Genomic DNA, 25,917 nt, shown 5'->3' with positions numbered 1-25,917 from the left:
ACGTACACAATTCGATAGAAGAATGACGTATGGACACCTCATGAGTATATGTGTTGGACGGTTGCTTGCTTTGTGTTTCCGTCGGATGGACGGATATCGTCAAGTTGAATTAGTCGTACAACAGTTGTCTCTTCCTCTACTCGTCTATATCCTGTTTCCCCTTCTTCTCCACTAGTGCAGCTCTACACAATCGTCTCGAGCTCGCGGGCGTAGCCCAGAGCATTCTCTATCACCATCTGGCTCATCTCCTTGTTCTGGTCGCCATCCTCGCCCTCAGCAGCGTCGGGGAAGTAGATTTGGCCGTCGCGGACGACCCAGCCGCGGTGGTGGGCGAACGAGATGACGTCGCCCTCCGAGTCGAGGAAGAGCAGGGACTTTGTCGAGCTGATGGGGAGGCTGGGGTATGCGCGCTCGCTGCTGGAGGCGATTTCGGAGCGAATCTGGTTCTTAAGAATCTGTGTCCAGGTTAGTATCCGTGGATCATCGATGGCGTATATATCCTCACCTCTGAGAAAACGCTATACTCGTCGCATGGCACCTCGCTGCTCTTCATGGCCTTCCAAACCCGGTCGTAGGATCCCTCCATCAACCACCTCTCCAGACGAATTGGGTAGCCCAAGTATCGGTCACTCTCGACATCACCGCCACCACCTTCACGGTTGGCCAAGCTCTCAAGCTCGGTGTGGAACTCGGCATATCGACCCTGAGTCAAGAGCAGCAGCAGGCTCAGACCGGTGACCTTGTTCCGCTCAGGCAGATTGGGCGCAAGCACGGAGGCGGGGAGCTCGTAGAAGGGCTGGAGCTGCTGGACATAGCGGGTGAAGGCGTCGGGGTTGCGGGCGCGGATGGCAAAGAGGGCGCCCTGCTCGTAGGTCTCGCGGGCGAGGGGGAGGAGGGGAGCGGGGGTGCTGGGGGACGGCGTGAGGGCGTTGAGCTTGAGGAGGGCGAGCTTGGCCTTGGAGAGGAGGGCGTTGGCTTCGGAGTAGCTCATGGATGGAGAGTGCTTGAGCTGAGCAAGGATCTGGGCGAGGTTGCGGTCGGCCATTGTGGGCGACGGGGGGAGAGCAGAATGCCTCGTGACTGTTTTGCGCAGAGTGTTTTACTGAGGTTTTTGGTGGGAGATGATGCGGTCAATGAGGCGGTGTTGTGGTATGGTTCGTTGGGGTCGTGGTGTTGATGGTTGGTGATATTGAAGCTTCACCAGGCTGCATTCAGTGACGCGAGGCCACGGCACATGCCTGGCACTGGTGGTTGCGAGGTCGCTGGGTTTGCAGGGGTTGTTCGGAAGAGAGAAATTCCGGGCCGAGCCACCAGGTCGCCTCGGATGAGGTAATCACGTTGCAGGACCCCCGTCATCGGCGTCCAGGCTCGCACCATTTCAACAAAATGGCATCTTTGTAATTCGCTACTTGTCTAGATTGAAATCACATATTTGGGTTGCATGCGGCTGATCGCGCATGGACAGCAAGTGAGCACATCCCACCTGTTTGGGGTTGGGCTGGGCAGACTATCGATGGTCCATGGGGTCCATGGGGGCCAAGTCAGCCTTGTGCGGCTTGTCTTGGTGGCCGTTTGATAGATTCCATATGCAGTTCCGTCGCAAAGGACTTTTGGACCAGAGTCAGCCTAGGCTATGCGGGTTCTATCTGCCTTGACACCTCCAGTGCCAAGGTAGGTACTCCGTTCCGTACCTCGCATAGCACTAGAGGATTAATTAAACTCGCATTTGGGGCCACGAGGTAACAAGCTTGTTCGCTGTCGGGGACATAGCTTTCACGTGGCCGTACAAAACCCGACAGCTTGTTGTTAGGTAGTGCCGTGCTTGTGTACTGGGACAGCAATGAGTATGGCATGTCCTGCCGGACAACAAGGACTTTGGTCCAACAGAAAAAGAACAATTCAAAATTTAGCCCATCATGGCCTCGACCAGCAGGCGGCGCTCGCTGGAAATGAAACCAGGGACAGAGCTGGAGCTGAAAATAGCAGCGGGGGCTGTGGCTGAGCAAGCGACCAGCTTGGCCGTGTAACTGAGCTGAGCTGCTGATGCAGCTACAGCAAAGCTCTCTCGAAATGGTGTCCGTATTAATAGATTAGCTACAGCCAACAGCACATGTGAAACTTGACAGCTAACCAAAGAGCACGGGAAATGAGAGGCATCAGGACATGTGCTGAGATGGTTGGCAGATTTGAGAGTACCAGGGTCATGACTTCACGACGCCGTGACAAGCATGTACATCATGACCAGCCTCTCTGCCCCTCGTCTCAAGGGTGTCTCCGTGGCCGTGTGGCTACCCTCCATTCCGAGCTCCAGCTTCACAGCTCTTCCAGACGTTGATTGCAATGCAAATCCCCATGGCCAGGTTTCTTGGCAATCTTCAATAGCTTTGGATTTATTGCAGCTAGGTAGGTAGCCACACGGTCCAAGAAAAAAAATAAGAAACCAGTACAAGCATCACTTGATGCCCGCTTTAGATGAGCCCTGTCAATACTTATGAGTATTTATAGAGTACTACCTAATTACTATGATCATAGTTTTCCTTAATTCCTTTTATCTTTTAGGTAGATTATTTCCTCGCAAAATAAGAGTAGTTCCTAAGCACTAGAGGACTCCCGTCGACTGTTGCAGTGTCGGACAGTTGCAGGCGGTGCCTCCCTCACAACCACCTGGAACTTAAGCGAGAGGCATCTGACGTCGAGGACCTGAGATCTCAGGCGCCTGCCTCTGCCTCCTTCACCTTTATTCTTCGCATTACTTTGGCCTATTTCATTCCTACACCCAACCTCTCTTCTCCTTGCATCACTCCATACGCACCGTCTCATGTCCGCGCCGATCCTCACCTAATAGTTCATGTCAGTCCGACAGAGTTCCTGATTCCACAAATTGAAACAAGACGCCGTTGAACGAACGGGGCCAACATCCCTGCTGCGAATCCTTCACCCACAGCCCACTTACGACCTGTCTGTCGCAGGCTACTCGACTGTCGCAGCACGCACGAGCGACCCTTTGCTTTTCCTTTCCCCACGCACTGTCGCCCGTCGCGCGCACCTCTTGTTCGGGAGCGCCCCGCTCCCAACAGCCGCCGCCGCAGCCCACCCTCTGCAAGACGCCCACAGGGTGCCAGTCGCGGGCTGGGCCTAGCGATTTCTAGTGTTACAGCTCCTTACAGCTGATTACAGGACAGCAGCCCATCTCGTGAGGCCTGTCACACTGACGGATACATAACGAAGCGTCTGGACCCTCAGCCTCCTCGTTGATCTCGACCTCGGCTCTCTTCTTTTCCGACTCTCTTTGTCAACTACCTCTTCGTTCTATACCCATATTCCCTTGCCCCACACGTCGACCCTCAAGCCGCCGCAATGGCGAGCTATCAGCAATACGTACAGCTCGGAAAGGGAGCTCCCGGCGGCTCAGCCGCTGCCGGCAACTCTTCATGTAAGCAACCCTTAATTCTCCCGTCATCCCCGTCATCACTTGGCCGGCTCCCTCTGTAAGAGCTGATATGCAGGAGCGTATCTTGTGCGAGCTGGCGACTCTCCATTCGCCGGCATATTTGTTTGACTTGATTGATTGATTGGTGGCCGACACTGGACCAAGAGGGACTGGGACGCACTCAATCTTGGACCCCCAATACGAGAACAAGGACATCAAAGCTCGAGAGATAAACGCCTCTTGGACATGAGAACCCCGACAGAGTTTGGCGCGAACTATCTAGACTTGAAGCCGTGTCAGCATTTGCTCGTCCCTGGCTACCTGCAAGATCGGTCGACGCCCAGCCCCTTAGAAACACGCAAGCCCAGCTCAACATGGTCTTTCCCCAGAGCTCCAGACCAGCATCGTCATTTCGACAGGGGAGCTATTTGCGTCTCTAACACCCACTACACAGCCTGGTCCTTGGAATACCAAGCCACATTCTAGGTCTCAGCAATGTCTTCTGGGCCATGCCAGCCAGCGGGTCAGGATCCAACAGTGCCTAAACACCACAATGGGCCGGCGCAGGACGGGCCCCTAAAGCGCCTGCTGTGGCGGGCGGCATTGTGACTATCCTGACACAGCCATCTCGGAACGGCACGTCCAAGCAATCGTCCAAGCGACTTTTCTTATTCTTTTACGGGTATTAGTAGATCTTCGTATCTGCTCCCTTACGTCCCGCTTCCGATAACATTCGTCTCTCGGCAGTACCTACGGACAATCCCAGCCGGCTCCTAGCAGAGTGGTTCTTGGCGCGCTTTGGACCTGGATCCTTGTGCTTGATCCCCTGAGGCACCACCCGACGTTGGGCTCTAGAACCCCGCCGCACTGTTACTACTTCTGGATCCCCTCGTCGTTGGGCTCCCGAACCGCCTCCATTTGGCGTTTCACACTCCATCTTGATTCTGGAGCCTTTCCTTCGGGCCACAACAAGCCTACAGTCCAATCTACGTCAAATCGACTAATTCTGCAGCTTGTCGCTGGAACCACCGCCACCAATCAATCAATCAATCAGGCAGGTAGGCAGGCAAGCCAGCCAACCAAGCCAGAACGCAGCGCAGCGCACGCACAGCTATTCAGCTCGTCCTTCGGTCGCCTGCTGGCTTGGGCGAAAGGAGGGGTTACGCGCCGTCTCTGCAGAGTCATCGGCGACCGCGCCCGTCAGCTCTTACAGTGCCCTCATCTCCCCGGGAGAGGCCAGAACCAGGGCCCCTTCATTATTCATCCTTTCCCCCAATCCTCGTGCTGACATCTTACGTCCTTCTCCGACAGACGAGAGCCAGCAAAACGACATGGCTCCCCCACAACTCGGTGCGACCTTTGTCCCTGGTGGTTTCGACGACTATTATATGCCAGAGGTCGTCGCTCCTGCGCCCCAAAGGTACGTCGCCTGGTTTCTCCCCTTTTAATCCCATCCCGTTTGCGGCCCAGGCTCCAGTTTCTATTTCCCGATTCCCCAAGCCCAAGCTCCCTGCCCTGCTCCGTCCCCGTCCCAGTCCCCTTAAGCTTGCCTGTGAGAGCCGGATCCGGTTGCAACGGTGGAAAGGTGGGGCGCGCTGACGATTCTTTGTTGTCCTTGTATCTAGGGTAACCCCTCAGGTCCCCCAAAACATGCAGGAGGACCTCCAGCGCATGGAGCTCGAGGCTACTTCTGTTGAACCGCGATCCGAAGCTGCACCTGGACCTGGACCTCGTCACACCCGCGAGCCTTCCCTCTCGACCTATATCAACCCTCGGGGAGCTGACCAGCCCCGGCCCCAGGCCAACGCCGCCCAGGTCTCAGACGACGATATTCGAGCATACCAATCGAGCGACGCCTACAGGACCGAGCGCCTCAGCACCATGAACTTCGACGCCCCCTCCTTTTCGCCCTTCCCCAAGGTTAAGGGCGATAACATCCCCCCGACTGACGAAGAGAAGGAGGAGATACTATGGAACGCGCGCAAGCACGTTTTGCACTCCCAGAATGTCTCGATGCAGATTACCTGGGCGCGCGACGTCCTTACCTGGGCAGACATCTCCCAGGAGAGCCTCACGAGAGAGTATGGCGACAGGGCCCGACCCGCTACCCCTCGCATAGAACATGAGCTCCGCCTCGATGCAATCAACATCATCTCCTACCTGTCACAGCAAGAGCACCCCGAGGCACTCTACATGCGCTCAAAATGGCTCGAGTTTGGCAAGTTTGGCAATCGCGTTGACAAGCGTGAGGCCTATGTCGGCTACAAGCGTGCCGCCGAGCTTGGCCACGCCCGATCGGAATATCGGATGGGCATGCTGTACGAGCAGTCCAACGACATGTCCAAGGCCAAGGAGCATTACTACCGCGGTTTATCCCTCAAGGATTCCGCCTCGCTGTACCGAATGGGCATGATGAGCCTCTTGGGCCAGCACGGCGAGACCAAGGACTACTCGACTGGCCTTGAGCGGATACAGGCCGCCGCCGATAGCTCTGATGAAGACGCTCCCCAGGGCGCCTACGTGTACGGCATGCTCATCGGACGGGATCTGCCCGACATCACCATTCCCGAGGGTCTGCTGCCCAACAACCCCCTCACGGCCAAGATGTATATCGAGAAGTCAGCTTACCTAGGCTTCGCCAAGGCCCAGCTCAAGATGGGTCAAGCATATGAACTTTGCCAATTCGGCTGCGACTTCAACCCATCATACTCCATCCACTACTACGGCTTGGCAGCCAAGCAGGGTCTGCCAGAGGCTGCTCTGGGTGTCAGTCGATGGTTTTTGTTTGGATACGAGGGTGTCTTTAAGAAGAACGAGGCTTTGGCGTACAAGTACGCTCAAGAAGCTGCAGCCGCCAAACTTCCTACTGGAGAATTCGCTTTGGGATACTACAACGAGATAGGAATACACGTTGAGAAGAGTCTGGCGGAGGCCCGGAAGTGGTACCAGATTGCGGCCGACCACGGCAATAAGGACGCCATCGGCCGACTCGAGTCGCTTGACGCCGACAGGACTCTCTCCAAGACCGACCACGAGACGACCACGCTGACCCGAATCAAGTCGCAACACGGTTCTCAGCGGGGACAACGACCCGATCGCTTCAAGCAGCCACAGCAGATGCCCACCCTGAGCGAGAACAGCGCCCCTGCCTCGCCTACCATCGATGCTGCCGGGGGCCGACAGCCATCTCCCTCTCCTGGCTTGGCTCCTAACCAATCCCTGGGAGCCCGGCCAACCCTCGTCTCGGAGCACGTCAACTTCCCCGATCCCTCCCGGGCTTCCTTCGTGCTCCCTGCTGTCAATACAGACCGACCTCCCGCCTTTAATGTCCGGCTAGATGCCAACCAAGGCCCGCCGCGACCTCATTCCGCAGCCCCGTACCCCGAGGATGATCGACCGCCACCCCTGACCGTTCGTGCTAAGTCCACGGCGCCTTATCCCGAGGATGATGTTCGGGGACCTACCTCTCCTCGATTTAACCAAGATCCACGGCTGGGACCTCAAGCAGACCGTCCTTCAAGCGCCTTTGGTATCAAGCCCCAGACCGGTGGTCCTCGACCAATGCCGGGCTCCCAGTCAATGGGTAACCTCCATCCTGGTGGACCCGGAGGTCCTGGAGGTCCCGGCGGTCCCGGCGGCCCTGGTGGTCCTGGTGGCCCTGGCCGTCCTGACTTGCGTGGTAGAGCTGCATCTGCTGGATATGAAGGTGGCCGCCCAGGTCCTGGTGGTCCTGGTGGTCCTGGTGGTCCCGGTGGCCCTGGAGGACCAGGAGGACGACCATCTCCTTACCCAGAGGACAACAACTTTGCCAGACCAGGCAGTGCAGCACCATACCCCGATGCCGGGCCTCAGGGTGGCCGACTCCAGAAGCCTCCTCCTGCTGGCCAATACCCACCCGGGCCCCAGGGTGGGCCGGGTCAGCCTCAGAACTACGAACGCTTCTCTCGCGTGCCTGGAGCTAGTGGACGACCCGAGCGAGGAAGCTCGCTCCCTCAGAACCAGCAGCCAGGAGGCCCACAGCAGCCTCGACCACAGCCGACAGATATGCGCCCCGATATGCGGCCGCCGCGTACCTCGAGCGCTCAAAATCGTGTTCCTGGTGGCCCAGGACCCGGTGGTCCCTCTCCAGGTCCCTATGGCGGACCTGGCGGGCCTCAGGGTGGACCAGGAGGACCAGGAGGACCAGGAGGACCTCAAGGGGGCCCTACTGGACCTCCCAGGACTGGCAGTGCGCCGCCGTCGCAGTTCCAGAGGCCTGATAACAAGCCTAGCCCTGCTCCTAGCGCGGCAACTGCACCGCCACCTAAGGCAGGCAAGGGCCCAGCGACGTTTGAAGATATGGGTATCCCACAAGGAAAGCAGGAAGGCGACTGTGTAAGTGTTTACTGATTATTCGTGCTTAAGCGGATGGCTAACTTGAAGTAGATCCTCATGTAAATGTGGACAGTGGCTTGGAATGAGATTGATAATGGAGTGGATGTGAGATGATGGACCATGTGGAGGAGGAATAGACTTAGCTGGGAGAAGGGGCATTACTGGAGTCAATCTTGCGGATGGACTGGGATGGAATGGAATTGTATTTAGGCTGATAGTGAAGGAACAATGACGGAGCAAGCATGGGAGGCAGGGCTGGTTGCGTACATGTCTGTTGGACACTATGGATGCCCCTGGGTTTGTTGTATGTATCGACGGACGGCCTGACTATGAGTATACAGAGAGGCATTGATATGAAATACGCATGAAGCAGGTTGCATAGATAATGAGTTATGACCTTGTGAGCCGAGTATGGCTTTTGTTGGGGTGTGTCTCGTTGGCATCTCGTCTTGTGTCACCAGGGTCGGCTTATCCCCTGACTCGAAACCGAGTTCAGCTCAACATAGCCTTGCCATGACCTCGAGCGTGACCTGTACCTAACATATTGAAACCATTGGTACAGAGGCGTGTAAAGTTGTGTGGCGGTGTTCGCCTTGTGAGGTGTTGGGTTCAATACGGACAAAGAGAATACGGGGGATTGAACGTGGAAACTATGGGATGATTGTGACAGGAACAATGGAGAGACAAAGAAGTCAACATCTATAACTTTGCCTTATTCCTCTGTAACATGGAATTAGGCTCTTGATGGATATTCTTCATCGTTGATAGCCAACAGAAGTTTCTTTGGATTGTCAACGTCAAAGGGATCAAGACGTCACCACTGAGACTTCTCAAGTGAATATTCAACATGAGCGGCGTCGAACAAGAGAGAGAAGGCACAACCGTGCCAGAAACACTTATGCCGCAAGGGTCTGTTCAGCCGGATGAAGAAAGGGGACAGATGACGCCGTTTGACGGGGTCAACACCACACAGCAAGAAGAGCCTCAAGAATTCGAGATGAGTATTGTGGAACAAGTAGTACGTCGAGTATCTCCTCAAGCCAGTTTCAGCTCGCTGACCCCTCCAGACGGCGGATGGAGAGCCTGGTGCGTTTGCTTCTCTGGCCACTTGGTCTACATGAACACTTGGGGCTGGGTTAACTCTTTTGGTATCTTTCAGGCTTACTACGCTGACAAGCTTGGTCGGACGGCGAGCGACATCTCGTGGATTGGATCCGTTAGTGTCTTTTTGTTATTCTTTGTGGGCACTCTTACCGGACGGTTGGTTGATGCTGGATACTTTCGGTATGTGTTTACTACCGGTATTTTGCTGCAGGTTGTGGGCATCATGGTTACTTCGGTGGGTTCCGAGTACTGGCACTTTTTCGTTGCTCAGGGCGTTCTTGTTGGGCTTGGGCATAGCTGCATTTTCTGTCCTGTTCTTGCGGTGCTGTCGACGTACTTTGCTAGACGACGTGCTCTGGCCATGGGCATCGCTGCGTGTGGGAGTGCTACGGGGGGTATGGTGTTTCCTAGCCTTGTGAGACAGCTTTTGCCGAAGCTGGGCTTTGCGTGGACGTTGAGGATCGCAGGTCTCACGCAGCTGTTGACACTATCTGTAGCTTTGGTATTTGCCAAGCCTAGAATCAAGCCTCGTGGTTCGAACCCCCTAGTAGATTGGTCTGCCTTCAAGGACGTCGAGTTTGCCTTGTACGTTACGGCATCGTTCTTCACCTGCTGGGGTGTGTATCTCGCATACTACTTCATCGCTGCGTATTCACAGATCGCCCTCGATCCTCCTCTCGCGTACACTGAATCCCTCGACCTCCTCATGATCCTCAACGGTGCTGGTATCGTCGGCCGTCTAGCATCAAGCTGGGTCGCCGACCACACAGGCGCCATCAACGTGTTCGCCCCGCACACCCTCGCGGCATCTCTGCTGCTGTACTTCTGGATGCTGGTGACTGACAAGCCGGGTTTGTACGCCTGGGCTGTTGTATACGGCATGATTGCAGCAGCTATTCAGAGTTTGTTCCCCACGGGTGTGTCGTTGCTGACACAGGATCTTAGCAAGATTGGCGTGCGGATGGGTATGGCCTTCACGGTTGCGAGTTTCGCGGCGTTGACGGGACCACCTATTGCGGGTGCCATCATTGATGTCGAGGGAGGATACTATGGCGCGCAGGCGTTTGCGGGGAGTGTCCTGGCCATGGGTGGAGGGTTGTTGATGATGGCCAAGGGGAAGAATATGCGAAGAACGGGGACAGGATGGATGGGCAAAATTTAAAAGCTTGCTGTTCTGTGATAGATGTAGGGTTGGACGGTTGATGCTCTACGTTTCTCCCTTTGATGGCTTGGATAGTTGATGCCCTTTGTTTATAATGCTACTTAATTGACCTTTGTTGCCTCTCAACAAGCCTTGCGCGTTTTTGTCCCTGTCCCCTTTCAAGTGCTTGCTCATACACGTTTCTTTTCTTTGTCTTTGATCTCGCTAGTCATACTTGATGACAACCTTTCCAACCTGCTTGCCCTGCCAGACAAACTCAATGGCCTCGTCCGACTTGTCAAACGACCACACTGAGTCAAGAATATCCTCAAAGGTCATTTGAGTAGCCGAGATGGCAGCCATCAACTCGTCCTGGTCGTCCTTGGAGCCGGCATTGATTCCTCGGACGTTCAGTCGCCTGTCGATGATGGTCGAGACAAACTCCTTGAGATGTTCGGGCTTAGGTCCGCCGAGGTAGCCAACCTGGCTGACGATACCGCCGCGGCGTGTGCACTCCATACTCTTAACGAGGGAGCTGCTGCCACCGTTCTCAACGACGAGATCGACACCGATACCTCCTGTCAGGCGGAGCACCTCCTGCTGCCACTCGGGGTGTGTCCTGTAGTTGACAGTCTGGATCTCGGGCTTGCCAAACTGCTTCTTGATCTGCTCAAGCTTCTCGTCGCTGGACGATGTCAGAATGACCCTGAGACCAGAGGCGCGGGCCAACTTGAGAGCAAAGGTGGAGACACCGCCGGTGCCTGTAATTGTCAACGAGTGCATTTCTTATAGACACTTTGCTGAATACTCACCCTGGATCAGAACAGTCTGGCCGATGGTGGCGCCCTTAAGGGCAGACCAGGCGGTTGTTCCAGCGCAAGGGATGATACTGGCCTGGACCCAGTCGAGGTGCTCAGGCAGCTTGGTGACGAGCTTCTCATCAAAGACAATGTAGGTAGCCAAAGTACCATCCTCGTTGGCAGCGAGCCAAGACCGACCAGTCGAGCGGGCAGTAACATACTCGGAGTCTGTGATGGGAGCAACTCGGTCTCCTACAGACACAAGCGACACTCGGTCACCAACCGAGATGATCTCTCCGGCGGCGTCATTACCAGGAACACCGTTGGGGGTAACGGGCCAAGGGTTTCCTCCGTTGGCGATGTTGGCGTCGCGGTAGTTGAGTGCCACAGCGTGGATCTTGATCAGAACGGCCGTGGGGTGAAGTGGAAGGGGGAGGTCCTCTGTGACGAGTTTCACCTTGGGTGTCCCAGGGGTGTAGTCGTCGGTTCGACGCCAGGCCTGACGGGTGGTAGGTAGAGACATTTTTGCAGGTTTCCCTTGTAGTTGAGGTGAAGTTGTGGTGGTATGAATGGGTGAGGGCGTGTTGGTCTCTATATAGCGGTATTGCGAATAGTTACGTCTTTGCTGCTGACATATAAGCAAGCGGGGTTGAGTTGATTTATAAGTCGATGTTCTCATGGTCTATTCACATTGTATCACTCTAAATGTTCATCTGATTGTTTCTGACTTGGCCGGGAACGAATCCGGATTCTCAATGGAGTGATCTCCGTACATATCGGGGAGTGTAGCCGGGACGGCATTGTGGCAGATAGATCCGAATTTCCTTGCGGGACATCTCATCGCGATTGGCTGGCTCTCAACATGTCACTGAGTAATTCGATATGCGCTAGGATGGAGATTATGCGGGGAAGATATGCTGCAGATCGGGTTGTCGATGACTTGGTGGCTTTCTCGGCTTCGGAACCCGATCCAACGTCTTGTCAAGCAGCATAACTCAAGGCGTGCGTCTTATCAAAGAAGCATCAGCGAAATACAGGAATACTTAGTTCGTTAACTAAATGATTAGAAGTAGGGGGCAATATCCTGCGCAATAAAGTTGGTACCGAGACTCTTTTTCATCCGCGAGACAGGGAGGCTGACCTGACTTACACGGCTACACCCTCACACTTACTCGGGCCAGGAACCCGTAGATACCACACCTTGATGGCTCCAAATCCCAATTCATGCCGCATCCGATTTCTCCTTTGAGGCAGCTGCCGAGTTCCCCTTTGGGACTCCGGGACTCCATTAACCTCAGTCGGGAGAGATAAGAGAGCTTGCAGGACGAAGTGAGGGGAAGTTGGATTCATCTACCCCAGATTCGCGGGGTGAGCGGAAGTCGCATGCGAGAAGTAGGGGACCTTATCATGAGGTCGTATATCGGGAGTTCTTCCATGGGTATGACATCGTGCCTTTAAGAGGCCTGGTTATCCGCCTACGAGCGTTGTTAGTCCTTACCTAGCCATCACAACTGCAAGGAACCCTACCCTTGATCCATAATCCCCTCGTCAACTGCTCCCAAGTCATCATGTCTGAGCTCAAGATCGCAAAGATCGACGTCTTCCAGGCCGAGCTGCCCTACTCTGGTGGTGTCTACCGGCTTTCTGGCGGACGAGAGTACCGCAGCTTCGATGGCACCTTCGTCCGTATCACCACCAACACAGGCATCGAGGGCTGGGGCGAGAGCACTCCCTTTGGCTCGACCTATATTGCTGCCCATGCTCTCGGTGTGAGGGCGGGTATCGCCGAGATCGCCCCATGGCTCATCGGCCTCGACCCTCGGAGGCTGGACCGCATCAACGAGGCTATGGATGCTGCTCTTGTTGGTCATGAGCATGCCAAGACTCCCATCGATATTGCCTGCTGGGATATCTTTGGCAAGTCGGTCGGCCTCCCTGTGTGCGAGCTTCTCGGTGGCCGCACCAACGTGGGCCTCCCCATCATCTCATCCATCTACGTGGGCAAACCCGAAGAGATGCGCAAGCGAGTGGCAGACCATCGGGCAAGGGGCTACATTGGGCACTCTGTCAAGATCGATGGCGAGCCAGTGGAAGACGCCAAGCGCATCGCCGCCTCGCTGGCCGACAAACAGCCGGGCGAGTTCTTCCTTGTCGACGCCAACGGTGGCATGACGGTCGAGACGGCCCTCCGCATGCTGCGCCTTCTCCCCGACGGCCTCGACTTTGTCCTCGAGGCGCCCTGCGCGACGTGGCGCGAGTGCGTCTCGTTGCGGCGGAGGACCAACATTCCCATCCACTTTGACGAGCTCGCCACCAGCGACGCGTCCATCGTGCACATGATTGCTGATGATGCGGCCGAGGGTTTCGGTATCAAGATCTCCAAGAACGGCGGCCTGACAAAGAGTCGACGTCACAGGGACATTGCCCTCGCGGCTGGTTACACCATGAGCTGCCAGGAGACGACTGGATCCGATGTCGCATTTGCGGCTATTGTTCACCTGGGGCAGACCATCCCCGAGAGACACCTCCGGTGCATTCTTGAGTGCCGTGACATGGTCAAGGTCAAGACTGCCGACGGCAACTTCACAGTCAGGGATGGACGTGTGCAGGCGCCCACAGAACCGGGGCTGGGCATTACGCCTCGAATGGATGTGATGGGCGAGCCTGTTGCCAGCTACTCTTGAGTAGGTTGGTAGCCGCCCAAAGAATGCCTCGTTGGAGGATGGAGGAGTTGAGTTGTGCTTGGGTGTGTGGCATGCAGGGGCCCTAGCATATATCTCCGACGGGAAGGCACCTACCCGAGAGATGAGGGAGTCCAACAGTGTTTCGCACAGGTGCTCTCCCATTGAGATCACGCAGCCAATTAGCTGGAGATTGGATCAAAGAATGAAATGAATAAGCGTAAATTTTACAGCCAATCTTTCTTGTACATTCCCATCTGCTTCACATGCTTCAACTTGCACTTGGAGGCTGGTGTTGGTCGTCAGAGATGTAGTGGGGCAGATAACGAACCCTGGTCAACAACCAAAGCAACCTGCAGATGGTCTGCCTTGCGTAGAGAGAACTGTAAGACCACAGTCTACGAAAAGGTCGGCCTCCAATTGAAGGCCTTCAGGAGTGAATCAAGCATGCATAATTCACGGTTGCATCTTTATGAGGTCGCCATTCTGCCATCCCACTAACTCACGATGATATACGCGGCATGACTGGTAGAGTAGAGAGGACTTTGGGATCTCCTTGAATCACTACTCTAGCATCATTATTCTAAAATTTTGAGATACCAGCAGTCATAAATACCGTAAGATAAGTCAGGCCTTTGATGCAGCCTACTCTTTCATACGTGCATGCATCACCAACGGCGGTCGTTGGTACGCAAAGTTGGTAAGCCAATTAGAGGCCGCGTTTCATGCGCTTCAAAGCTGCCAGTGCCAACACTGTCAAGGAACTGGCAAACTGTACAACGGGTGTTTTTATTTTTTTCACCTTGATGATCTCGTCGCTGCCTAGAAACTTCCTTCTTTTTCTTTCCTCTTCATTTTTCATTTTCTCACCGTGATGCGAGTTTCCTCTACCTCCTTCCCCCTCGCACGCATCCTCTCTCACTTACACTGCGACTACCCGAACACTATCCCGTGTCCCGTCGAGGAAGGAACACACCCAACTGACTCCTTCCCTACCAACTTTCGCCGACCGCGAAAGGGCCGACATCGTCTGAGCCCGAAACGCGTTCGGCCTCCTGCCAGCCGATCTTCTTCCCTCCCGAGGCACGGCGCCTTGCCTTGAACCTGTATCGCCCGGATACGTCTGTCGTCTCTTCCCCTGTTGTATTGCACTGTTTGTTTTATCTTTCATCGTCTTTTCTTTTACTGTTTCTGTACAAATCGTCATCACGTATCAAGCAAGATGCCCTCTGCAATCCCGCCCCGGACGAGGCCCGTTGCCACTGTCCACCATGAAACCCTTTCGCTTTCGGATGCCTTGTACAATCACCTTGTCCTGCCTCCCAAGCTACCACATCGTCGGGATCCGAACCTGAACGAGATCGAGGTCGATGTGATCAATCGCCTCATTGCCTGTGTCAAGCATATCCGAGACCTGCCCGACAACGACTTCCATTCTACTTGGAACGCTATCGAGCGTGGACTCCAGGCCACCAGGATTATTCATTCAAGCGGCCATGTCGACAGAGACGTGCTTTCTAGAGAGCTGAATGGCCTCGGAGAGGCTGATTTTGTTGTTGTTCATGTCCATGCACAGAACTGTGCTCTGTTCATTCGTCGAGCAGAAGAGTAAGTCTCTCTGTCACTGGCTGCCTGGACTCCCGTAAACTAACGCCTCGCAGCCCTGTTCTTGGTTCTTCACTTGTGTTCGAAGCATTTGAGACCTCTGCCCGAAACGAAGATGTTTTGGCGACCGACAATGCCCTCAAGTGGCAGTTCCCTGGATGTGCTGTCGCCGTTCCGCTCGCCACCGCTCAAGAAACCGGATTTGTCTCAAACCTAGCCAGCTTCCTCGACAGTGCATCCCGAGAGTCACTCATGGACTTCTCAGCGCTTGCACTCAAGGCTGGCACCACCATTGCCGAAACCCGCAACACTTCCGAGCCTGCGTTGATCTCCTCCATGTTGATGGCCATCCTCCAAGAGAACGGCCGCCGACTGACTCCAGTCTTGTTGCAAAAGATGGTCCGGGATGATGTATGCTGGAAAAACGCTGAAAAACCGTGGAAGAGACTTCCTTTCTGGCTTGTCTTGCGTGTCGCCGTATCACGCTACCTCGCCCAGCAGCTTGGGGGTGAGCTTGGTCGAGTCGAGTACAAGTTCATGATGGCGCATCTCTTCAGCGAATTCCTCAGTCATGTTCAGCACTCTGGTGTCCAAATCGAGCGCCTGGACTTTCTCAAGAAGAAGATTTGCCGACGTCTTGTCAAACTTGATGTCGACAAGGATCGCTCCCAAGATCGTCAAGTCGTCCAGAGGATTGAGTACCTGTTTCTGCATCTCAGCCCCGGAATCCAGCACTCGGTATCCAAGGCTACTGCCTTCACTGATGCTTCTTGGAGTCGACAGAAGCTGGCCATGACCAAAACCATTCCCCCGGTTCCGAGGCAAGCATCCCCTAGTGATTTGAGGTTCGACCTCAAAGTCAGCGGCGGACAACTGTACAGCATTCGGAAGGGATGGAAAAAGCCTGTACACCGTCGCGAGGATAGGAATGGCACCCTGAGCATTGCCGAAGCTGCCAAAATGCACTTGGGTACCTTCTCTCATCGTCACCACAAACTGATCAAGATGGAAACGAATCTGGCGAGATTCTGCATCGAGTTCAAGGACTCGCCACATTCAACAATCCACACAGCAAGCGGACACATTCACGGCTATCTCGGCCACGCCAATGAAGTGTACAACGGCATGCCTGAACTCAAAAGCACCATGATTCTGAACGTCATGGATCTCTGGGTGAGCATGGATGAAGCAAGCTGCAGGCTTTACCCTCTTTTGAAAGAGTTCCACCCCGTCTTCCGCCCCGAGATGTTTGACGTCCTGCTCATCTCGAACTTTGAGGACATGAAGCGCCTCCAGAAGATCCAAGTCTACATTCAGAATCGCATCATGTCATGTGAGGGCTCAGCAATGACCATCTTCGATGACCCCGTTCGTGGGTCTTTTGGCCATCGTGCGTACGACGATTCTGCAATCTCCGAGCAGCTTCAGAATCTACATGAGTCAATCGAGAATTGGGCCACCAAGATCCGCGACGAGAAAGAAGAAGAGTGGAAGAAAAAGAGCAACGAATATGCTCAACTCTCACAGCGTATTGATGAGAGTAGCTGCGTCTACTTAGTCGACGACGACAGCCCTCTCGGACGCGGTATCCACGATCCTCACTGCGCTCGGTGCTTCATGGTGAGGCAACTCAGAAGGATCAAGATTCAGGGGTACGAACATCCGCTGCCATCCGACCCCTACGTTGCTAGGGCGGTTATCTTCGAGCTGGCTTGCCCTCAAAGCTTTGCAACCTACCGAGATGCGACATGGACGGCGATATCGCGCCTAACCCTCTCACCCCTTGAAGAAGGTGTTGAACCCAAGTGTCGGCTCAGGGAGTATCAGCAGTTGCAACGATTTGCCAACGAAACGACAATGAGATGCTCTCTGGCGTCTGTCACAAAGCCTTGTAAGTATCACTGGTCTGAGAAGACCCAGACTCATCTCTTTTGCCCAATTCAAATCGTCAGAATGTTGTGATCTGGCCGTTAGACTAACATATTTGCAGTTTTCATGACACATTACACCGAAATGGCGTTTCCTGTCGAGTGGGATAACGGAAGAAATGGCGTGTGCCGCCCAAACGGCTTGAAACTCACCTACCATGACAGTCTGTCGAAGAAGTGGCCTGGCCGCCGATCACATCTCAGCGTCTTGCATCAAGTCAAGCTGCAAATCCCCAGCTCGTCACCATTCGCTCCGATCCTTCAGGACAACATCTTCTTGAAGAACATATACGGCCCTTCATCGTACGAGATCATGTCAACGGCATCCAGATGCCCACAGGGCATCAACGTTCATGAGTATCTAGCATTCCAAACGATCGCTTCCGGGAAATCCAGGCGATGGCTATCCATTCTCACCGAACTGGGCTCCGCCAACCTCAACTTTTCCAACGAAGCAACAATGCTGCTCCTGAGCCACATAGCTTTTCAGTGTGGACCTTTTGATGCTTCCCAAGACGTCTTTAGGCTCATCCATGCGGTTTTTCGTGACCCAGGCTTCTGCGACGCTCTGATTCAACAGCTTGCTAGCCGCCTGGACAGTCTCTCGGCCAATTGGAGAGAGACCTATTTGATGGAAACGATCATCACGTTGACGCTACGTCTAATTGATTTCACATGGGCTGCCAAGATGGAAGAAACCTCCGAGAAAGCTATCTCTCTGCTTTTGCGGGCTCGTGGAACTTGTGTGCGCTGGTTCAAGCTGCTTCGTGCGGAGTCGTACAAAGTCACTGAGACCGAACTCGCGCAGAGATTCCAGCAATACGCTCTGTGGGCAGCTCTTTTGTGCAAGAGAACATTCACTCATTTGACATACCGTCCTGCGGACTTGGATGACACCTCACTGGAGGTTTTCATTCAGAGTAGCATCACAGTGCACGACAACCTCGTTGTCAAATTGGAGGCCTTGCCTGAATTGCTCCAGCACGCCGTCATTCGAGACATGAGACTTTCATACCAGCTCTCCCCCCTGGTTTCCGAGTCCATAATGCAGAAGACGGATATTTTCCGACGCTCCTTGCAAGAGATGTGGCCAGAGGAAGAGGGTTGCGCTCGAGTGTTCCGGGATGTGAAACTTGAGGCACCACATTGGATTTCTTGTCTCTCGATATCTGGGGACGAGGCTTTTGTGCAGGAAGTCCATTACAACATTACTGAGGGTCTCTTGATGGTCGATTACCGGCCCATGGGCGTAGGTTCTTGATAATCTGACATCCATTGAAATTGCTAATATTCGGCTTAGAAACTCCCGAAAGACCCCAAAACCTCTCTCATCCTGAACGAACTGTTCGGAAATCAGTCTTTGTTGACGTTCCCATCAGAAAGGCCTAGGATGCAATATAGTGAGTGCAGATAGGACTCCAAATGTACAAGAAAACACCGCTGATTTGGAACGGCAGCACTCTGTGTGAGGCCTCATGGCTTTCAAGTGCACGTCGGGTTTGACCAAAGTGGCGAGTTGATTGTAAGGGCTTTCAGAAAGCCATACTCACTGCAGTTGATACCAAGGGAGACGTTCCGAAATGGACAGTACTGGGATTTGCCGGGTCCTCTTCTCCAAGGGTCATTCCATTGGCTGTACGTCCAATGCTTGTCGAGTATTCTGCGGACTGGGCTGACTGAAGTTAGGAATCTCAACAATGGGGAACTTCTCATCACCAAGAGCCATCAGCCCTGGCCCGAATTCCCCGCTCGGTGGTACACTCTGAGTCTCAGTGACCAGACCTGCACCATGGCACGGAAAGGGCTAGGGATCTACGAAAGGGACAGTATTGTGAACCCGTACAGTCCGCTGTTCAACCGCATAGCCGGGATCTTTGGTTGCTTTGAGCCTCGAGAGCATATCCTTGTTCGCCAACCGGGAGGAGGCAAGAACCTGCAGGTCGAGCTGCCACGGCTCAACATCATGTTCTTTGTCAACAAGAACCGTCTACTCCAGTCACCCCAGCTTCAATGCCAGGTCGACACGAATCAGGATGCTGGAACTTGGTATGGTCTGAGAAGTAAGCTGGTGTGCACGAGCGATATCAATCCCATGCACAGATCTATCCTAGTTCCTCTTGGGACCTTGTTTGCCGCTTCGGATGGCTGTCACGTCACTGTCAGGATTGAGTCCAATGGGAAGTATGGAAAATTCACCATCAACCAAGCATTGGGAAGAATCGACTGCGCCCCAGAACCGACGCTGGTTTTCATGAAGGCTCTCCTCCATGCATCGACATCTTTCCTGCTTCCCGATCCACTGACAGGTCGTACGGGAACCGAGGAGGCCATCCAGTGGCTTCAGGCAGGTATCTCGCAGCCTTGGTCGCCCTTGGGCCCTCCTCCGCTGGAGTTTTTGGCGAGGATTGCGCAACTTACGCCCAGGAGAGTCTACTACCCCCTTGACCTCAAAGTCATGCGAACGGACACCTGGATTGAATCGTTGCCAAGCACTCTCCAGCGATCAGAGTTCAGACCGATCGTCGACCAGATACTCCAGGGATCTACAACGTTGGCCATATTTACAACAAAGGACCAGGCCGCCATAGAGCCTCCTCAATTACCCGACTACGGGGAGCCACATCTTCATGCCCGGGCAATATTCCGCCAGCAAGCTGTTGAGAGGTATCTTGGAGACGCATCTGATCGTCCAGTGCCTGACAACAAGGAGTACCAATCTCGAGATCGCCCTTCTACGACGAATATAGCCCATCGAAATGTGTTGGAAGCGACGCATCTGGTTCGGCAATGGCCCCAAAACATGAGAACCGCAGACAACTTGGCCCAGATGCTGGCTCAGGGCGGCGTAGTTGGTGGCTTTGAAGCGCCTTTCCAAGCGGCGTCTCTCAGTGACAAACTGAAAGTTGACATCTTACAGCACTGGGGTTCTCTTGTTCGGTTCGCGCGGGACGCGACGGATCGCTACCGCCTGATGTTTCTCCTTGGGCCCATGTCATTCCGGGCCGATGCCAACATGCCCCTACTGCGAGCTATCATTGCATTTGCAGTCTTCGGGGAACTCAAGGACCTCGACCTCCCTCCATGGGAAGAATTCTGTCATTTCCAGCCCAATCAAGTACCACAGCTGGACTATCTACTGCAATTGCTGAAGCCCTTCAGAGCACCCCCACCAACAAGTGACACACAGGCGCTCGAGGAGTTTTCGAGTGCCAAACTCAGGAGAAAGTTGCAGCTCGAGCGATGCAAGCATGAGACTAGAGTCGAGGAAGACTGCAAGCTGTTCGCGAACCACCTCTTGTCTCAGTGGCCCTGCCTGGAGCCGACTGTAAGTGGCCTGTCTCAGTCAGTTCTCCTCGACATCGGCGCCGCCTTGGAGGTTATCCGCCCGGAATGGAAACGACTATTCATGAACAGAGATCTGGCAGAACACCTCCAAGCCGTTCAGGAGATTCTTGACCGAAAGTCCTCTGAAGATCGGTATGAACCACCTTCAACTGTGCCCTCTGACGATTCTTTTGCTGTAAGAATCCGTGGAAACGAAAGCGTCGATCTCCAGCAGTTGCTGGCTAAACCCTACATTGTCATCAATGAGGCCGTCCCCGAGCCCACGAAAGGAACGCTTGGCTCTACTGAACGTCCATTTTTGACTACGAAAGACTTCCCTCAACCCCCCGGTGCTTTTAGTGCTTTCGGTGCTTTCGCATGGCTGAACGGTAGAGGCTCAGCAAGTGCCCCCTCACACATGTTTGGAACTAGAGGTCCCAAGCGCGACATCACGGTTTTCCCTACGGACAAGGTTGTGACAGAGTCTGTGATGAAACTGGAGGCCATATCAACTCGGCTGGGAGCCTCCAAATCGGCAGTCAGACGTCGATATGCGGCAGACTTTCAGAACAGCCTCGACGCCTTTCGGCGTCTCGACTCCCCCACGAGCACAACCACGGTCTCCCTGCAAACTCGCGAGGAATCTATAAAGCTCAAATCTGAGAACGTTGAAGCAAACTTCCGGAAGATCGTGTCAGCACTCAATGCAGAAGGTCCAACATGCTCAGTGAGGCGGATTCGTTGGCTCAAGGCTGGTGGCCAATGGCCGATCGTGACCAAGGCGACTGTCCTGGGTAAGATTAGTTCTATTGCGTCTCAGAAGGCATTTGGCAGTGGAATGCGTGATGCGATTGTCGACTTCGGTGTCGAAATCACGAAAATGCAAAGGGAGATTCGTCTCCACGACCTTGCGCTGAAGAACATGTCGGGTCGGTATCAAGAAGAGCTCTCCAACCAGGGTCATTCGAACTGGAGCCCAGAGGAATACCCAGACTGGCTGCTCCTTGAGATCGAGTCCAATTTGATGATTCGGCCAGTTCAGATTGATGTTGCGTTGGCCACCATATCCCCTGAGTCTGGATCAAACTCGGTGTTGCAGATGAACATGGGTCAAGGTAACCGAATCCTCTCCCCAAGCATTGTTAAGATGAAGCCATTTTACTAACATGATAAATAGGAAAAACCTCTTGCATCATCCCCATGGCTGCAGCTGCCCTTGCCAACAGAAAGCAGCTAGTTCGGGTCATAGTTCCCAAAGCACTGCTCCAGCAGACTGCGCAGCTACTTCAAGCCAGGCTTGGTGGCATCCTGGGACGCAGCATTCGTCATGTCCCTTTCTCGCGCCGGACGCCAACAACTGAGACAAACATTCGAGCTTTTCTCTCAATTCATAAAGAGATGCTCAAATCTGCTGGCGTGATGATCTGCCAACCTGAGCACAACATGTCGTTCATGCTCAGCGGACAACAGCGACTTTTGGACGAGAAGCCACTGCAGGCAGGGCCTATGATCAAAGTTCAGGAATGGCTCACAAAGCATTCACGAGACATTTTGGACGAGTCTGACTACACTCTAGCTGTGAGGACCCAACTCATCTACCCATCAGGATCCCAGATGACAGTGGATGGACACCCGCACCGCTGGCTGGTTGCTGAAGCGGTACTGCGACTCGTGGATGGTCACCTTTCAGACCTTCCTTACGACTTTCCGCACTCGATCAATGTCATGAGGCGTCAAGGAGGCGGATTTCCTTTTGTCTTTTTTCTTCGACAAGACGTTGAGGATGAGCTTGTTCGCCGGCTGACCAAAGACATCTGCGAAGGGGCAGGTGGAATCCTTCCGCTCGCCGAACAAGCCATGGCAGCCAAAGACAGGGTGGCCGTGAAAGACTTCATCACGTCTGCAAGGCCACGGCCTGCCAGCGTCGAGCGAGTTCGGGGCATGTGCCCAGATAAACCAAGCTTGAGGCAGACAGTCTACCTCCTTCGAGGACTTCTTGTTAACCGGATACTCATGATGACGCTGAAGAAGCGATGGAACGTTGAGTACGGACTCCATCCGAGAAGAGACCCTATCGCAGTTCCCTTCCACGCCAAGGGAGTGCCAAGCGACCAATCTGAATGGGGTCACCCTGATGTTGCCATTCTTTTCACCTGTCTCGCGTTCTACTATGACGGGATAAACCCTGCGCAACTCCGACAATGTCTGGAACACATTCTCAAATCTGACGATCCAGCGACCGAGTACGATGCTTGGACCAAGAGTTCTGAAGGCTTCCCGTCGTCAATGAAAGCCTGGAACTCGATCAATGTGGATGACGACATGCAGCTGAGGGAGATTTGGAAGGCAGTTCGGTACAACAACGTGGTTATCGACTACTTCTTGAACAACTTTGTCTTCCCCCGACATGCAAAGCAGTTTGAGGTGAAGCTGCAGTCCAACGGGTGGGACATTCCCTTGTCACCTCTGGGTGATACAATAATGCAGGGCAGACCCTCGGGTTTGAACAAGCCTCTGAGTACCGGCTTCAGCGGCACAAATGACAATCGAACGATGCTTCCACTGAACATTCAGCAGCAGGATCTGTCAAGTCTCCACCACACGAGCGCTGAGGTTCTGAGCTATCTCCTTCATACGAGAAACCGACACTGCATCTTGCCAATAGATGTGCGAACCTCGCAATATGGAAGAGCCTCAGAACTAGACTTGCTTCACTACCTGAAACGCATGCAAATTCGTGTCTTGATTGATGCGGGTGCTCAGATTCTAGAAATGGACAACTTTACCCTGGCTCAACAATGGCTGAGAATCGATCAAACGGTTCGGGCGGCGTTGTACTTTGACGAAGAGAACAAGCCGTGGATTCTGACCCAAGAGGGACGACGAACACCTCTACTGGCGTCCCCATTCGCAGATGACCTCAGCCAATGCTTGGTATATCTAGACGAGGTATTTCAACCCCCAAGACCCTTCTGTAGTTGATACTCACAATCTCTAGGCGCACACTCGAGGAACTGATTTGAGGTTGCCGCCCCTTGCCCGTGGTGCTCTCACTCTGCGATTAGGACAGACAAAGGACCACACAGTCCAAGGTGAGTGAACTGATGATTCCTCCCTCGCAAACAAATACTGATAAATTCAAGCTGCGATGCGTCTGCGTCAACTCGGAACCACACAGTCTGTCAGCTTCTTTATTCCCCCAGAAGTCCATCAGAGCATCGCGGACCTACAGCACAAGACGATGCATGAACCCATTGATTCATCTGACGTGTAAGATCTTACATTTGGGAGACTCTTGTATCTCAACTGACGTATAGTAGCATCCAATGGCTTCTCGATAATACGTGCGACAACATTGAGCAATTACAGCCGCTGTACTTTGCTCAAGGCATGGATTTCTGCCGCAGAATGCAAGCTGCAATCAACCATCCCGACTTCTTGACCGACAAGTCGCAACGAAAAGCCTACGTCCAAGCCATCAAGCAGGATGAGCAGCAGACGCTGCAACATCTCTACGAGCCAAAGCTCAAGAGCCGTGCGACTGGAGTGCAAACTTCAAACAACGATACCCTCAAGCAGTTCATTAGCGAGCTCAACACCCGACGCAAGGCATTCCAGGACACAGGCAAGGCTGTACACGCATCTGCCCTGCAAGAAGTAGAGCAGGAACGGGAGGTCGCCTTTGAAGTAGAGTCGGTGAGACAAGTCAAGAAGCCGCATCACTATGCCGCCTACTCGTTTCCCGGTCTTAATGCCAGTCTCGAGGCATTTGCGCGAACTGGAAGACTTCCCCCTGACTCGCATTACTTCAATCACATCTTCCATGCCCTTTCTCGGACTGGTATTGGCCGCAAGTTCAAGGTTTCTTCCAAGGCCACCAAGTCGAAGCTGCTTGAGACCGTCGAGTTCAGCCGAACCATTAAGCTTCAAGGAGAGCTTTCCAATGACAATTTCATAGTGAGTGGTCTGAAGCCAACCCCTATTATTGTTGCTGACAAAACTTGTAGCGCCCCGTCAACTGGGTTCTCTGGAGCCCTGCCGCTGAAATTGCCGTCATCATTATCCCTGAGGAAGCAGAAGCTCTGATCCCCCTCATGAGAGACCCCGACCTAAAGGTCGCGACACACCTTCTCATCTACGCGGCGCCCATTACCAGAAAGATGCTGCATTTCAACCATCTCAAGTTCTACAACATCCCGTCACTGCCTTCGGATTGGTGCGCGCCGACCTGGCTCCAGGTTGAACTTGGCTTGTACTCGGGTCGACTCTACTTTGAATGGGGGGAATACGAGCAGATGTGCTCATTGCTTGGAATTCAAGAAGGCCCCGGCCTTCTTGAAGAGCCCGGTCTGGACATGATGGTGGATGGTGCCGCCGATGAGGCTCTCGCCCGAGATGGAATCCAGGCCCAAGTCCAAGGCGAAACTCAAGTGCACAAGGACCCGACTACTGAGGACAACAAGCTGGCTCAAAACCCCCTAACCTTCCTACAAGAGTGGCTCGCACTCCGCCGACGAGGCCAAGACTTTGCGCACAGCCCAATGGGATTCGTCAGTCAAGGCAAGCGGCTTCGAGAGGACCACGTCTTCTTCAGCCAAGTCGAGCAAGTCGCCGAGGGTCAAAACGAGGCCCTCGTCCAGCCCGTCATGCGTGAATCGATGGACAACAATGAACGCAGAGACGATGGCTACTATGGAGTCGATGACATGGGCGCCAACGAGGCTGGAGATGGTAATTGCAGTGATGATGACATTGAGTACGACGAATCCGAGTACGCCAATAGCCGGCTTCCTGATGGTTCAGACGCCGACAGCAGTGGCTAAAGGCAAAGGGGTTGTAGACTTGATTTGGAGGTTGGGTTGCCAACCATGTTGCTGAGATATCATGTCAGAATCAGAGACACGACAGCATGTCGGCTGTTTGGTCCTTGATGTGCAGGATAGGCCTGGTCGGTGTTTGCTTCTCTGTACATATACTTACGGCGGCATGTATGATAAAATGTATGTCATGTGTATGAATTGAATGGCGGACTCTCGTTTTTGGGGAAGATTAGGCATGGCCTCGATATGACTTGTGACCCAGCTCTCCGCCCGACGAGTTCACTGCTTGCCTCCCTCAGAGCCCTGAGAAAGAGAGGGTTGCGATGAATCAAGGCCGATATCATTCATCAAACAAATCGCCTCGGCGATGTTGCGACAAGGGGTGAAACTTTCAAACTGCGCATTTAAAAGGATCTCTTCAAGATTCCAAAGCAGCAACAAGCAGTGTTCAATATCTCACTCAAGTAGCTTGTGTTTCACTATCGTGCATTGTCGATGATGAAAATCCCCTCATGGAAGCAGGGAGCGCGTTGGGCAACCTCACGCGTATGGCACAAAGAAATGACAACGATCAGATGAATAGATACGAATCTATCATGAATGATTACTTGAGAAAACAAGGGCTTTGGCCATATTCGACATGATGCTCCTCCATCCATCTACTTTCCTCCGAATTAAAGTCATGTCCCAGAGTCAACCATTACACCGCC

General features: G+C 53.8%; 6 protein-coding genes across 6 annotated transcripts; 4 read left to right on the top strand and 2 right to left on the bottom strand.

The window, feature by feature from the left end:
* Nucleotides 1-182: 182 nt before the first annotated feature.
* On the bottom strand, nt 183-1,045 carry NCS57_00543900 (uncharacterized protein; the record flags this gene model as incomplete). Its single annotated transcript, XM_053055358.1, has 2 exons — nt 183-455; nt 506-1,045. 2 exons carry the CDS (start codon nt 1,043-1,045, stop codon nt 183-185), a joined length of 813 nt encoding a protein of 270 aa, XP_052914313.1.
* Nucleotides 1,046-3,357: 2,312 nt separating this feature from the next.
* On the top strand, nt 3,358-7,867 carry NCS57_00543800 (uncharacterized protein; the record flags this gene model as incomplete). Its single annotated transcript, XM_053055357.1, has 4 exons — nt 3,358-3,433; nt 4,742-4,850; nt 5,056-7,804; nt 7,856-7,867. 4 exons carry the CDS (start codon nt 3,358-3,360, stop codon nt 7,865-7,867), a joined length of 2,946 nt encoding a protein of 981 aa, XP_052914312.1.
* A 784-nt stretch (nt 7,868-8,651) lies between these two features.
* NCS57_00543700 (uncharacterized protein) lies at nt 8,652-10,070 on the top strand (the record flags this gene model as incomplete). The annotated part of the gene is made up of 1 exon (XM_053055356.1): nt 8,652-10,070. One exon carries the CDS (start codon nt 8,652-8,654, stop codon nt 10,068-10,070), a length of 1,419 nt encoding a protein of 472 aa, XP_052914311.1.
* A 204-nt stretch (nt 10,071-10,274) lies between these two features.
* NCS57_00543600 (PKS-ER domain-containing protein) lies at nt 10,275-11,372 on the bottom strand (the record flags this gene model as incomplete). The annotated part of the gene is made up of 2 exons (XM_053055355.1): nt 10,275-10,810; nt 10,862-11,372. The coding sequence occupies 2 exons, from the start codon at nt 11,370-11,372 to the stop codon at nt 10,275-10,277; spliced, it is 1,047 nt and encodes a 348-aa protein (XP_052914310.1).
* Nucleotides 11,373-12,417: 1,045 nt separating this feature from the next.
* NCS57_00543500 (MR-MLE domain-containing protein) lies at nt 12,418-13,533 on the top strand (the record flags this gene model as incomplete). Its single annotated transcript, XM_053055354.1, has 1 exon — nt 12,418-13,533. The coding sequence occupies one exon, from the start codon at nt 12,418-12,420 to the stop codon at nt 13,531-13,533; it is 1,116 nt and encodes a 371-aa protein (XP_052914309.1).
* A 1,219-nt stretch (nt 13,534-14,752) lies between these two features.
* On the top strand, nt 14,753-25,210 carry NCS57_00543400 (uncharacterized protein; the record flags this gene model as incomplete). Its single annotated transcript, XM_053055353.1, has 11 exons — nt 14,753-15,138; nt 15,192-17,026; nt 17,126-18,312; nt 18,364-18,463; nt 18,521-18,698; nt 18,750-21,502; nt 21,565-23,336; nt 23,386-23,479; nt 23,531-23,657; nt 23,708-24,344; nt 24,395-25,210. The coding sequence occupies 11 exons, from the start codon at nt 14,753-14,755 to the stop codon at nt 25,208-25,210; spliced, it is 9,885 nt and encodes a 3,294-aa protein (XP_052914308.1).
* Between the last annotated feature and the right edge of the window lie 707 nt (nt 25,211-25,917).

The sequence above is a fragment of the Fusarium keratoplasticum genome, chromosome 4 (assembly GCF_025433545.1).
Source record: "Fusarium keratoplasticum isolate Fu6.1 chromosome 4, whole genome shotgun sequence".
NCBI lineage: Eukaryota > Fungi > Ascomycota > Sordariomycetes > Hypocreales > Nectriaceae > Fusarium > Fusarium keratoplasticum.
Note: the sequence above shows the minus strand (reverse complement) of the source record. Positions and strands in the feature narration are given on the sequence as shown.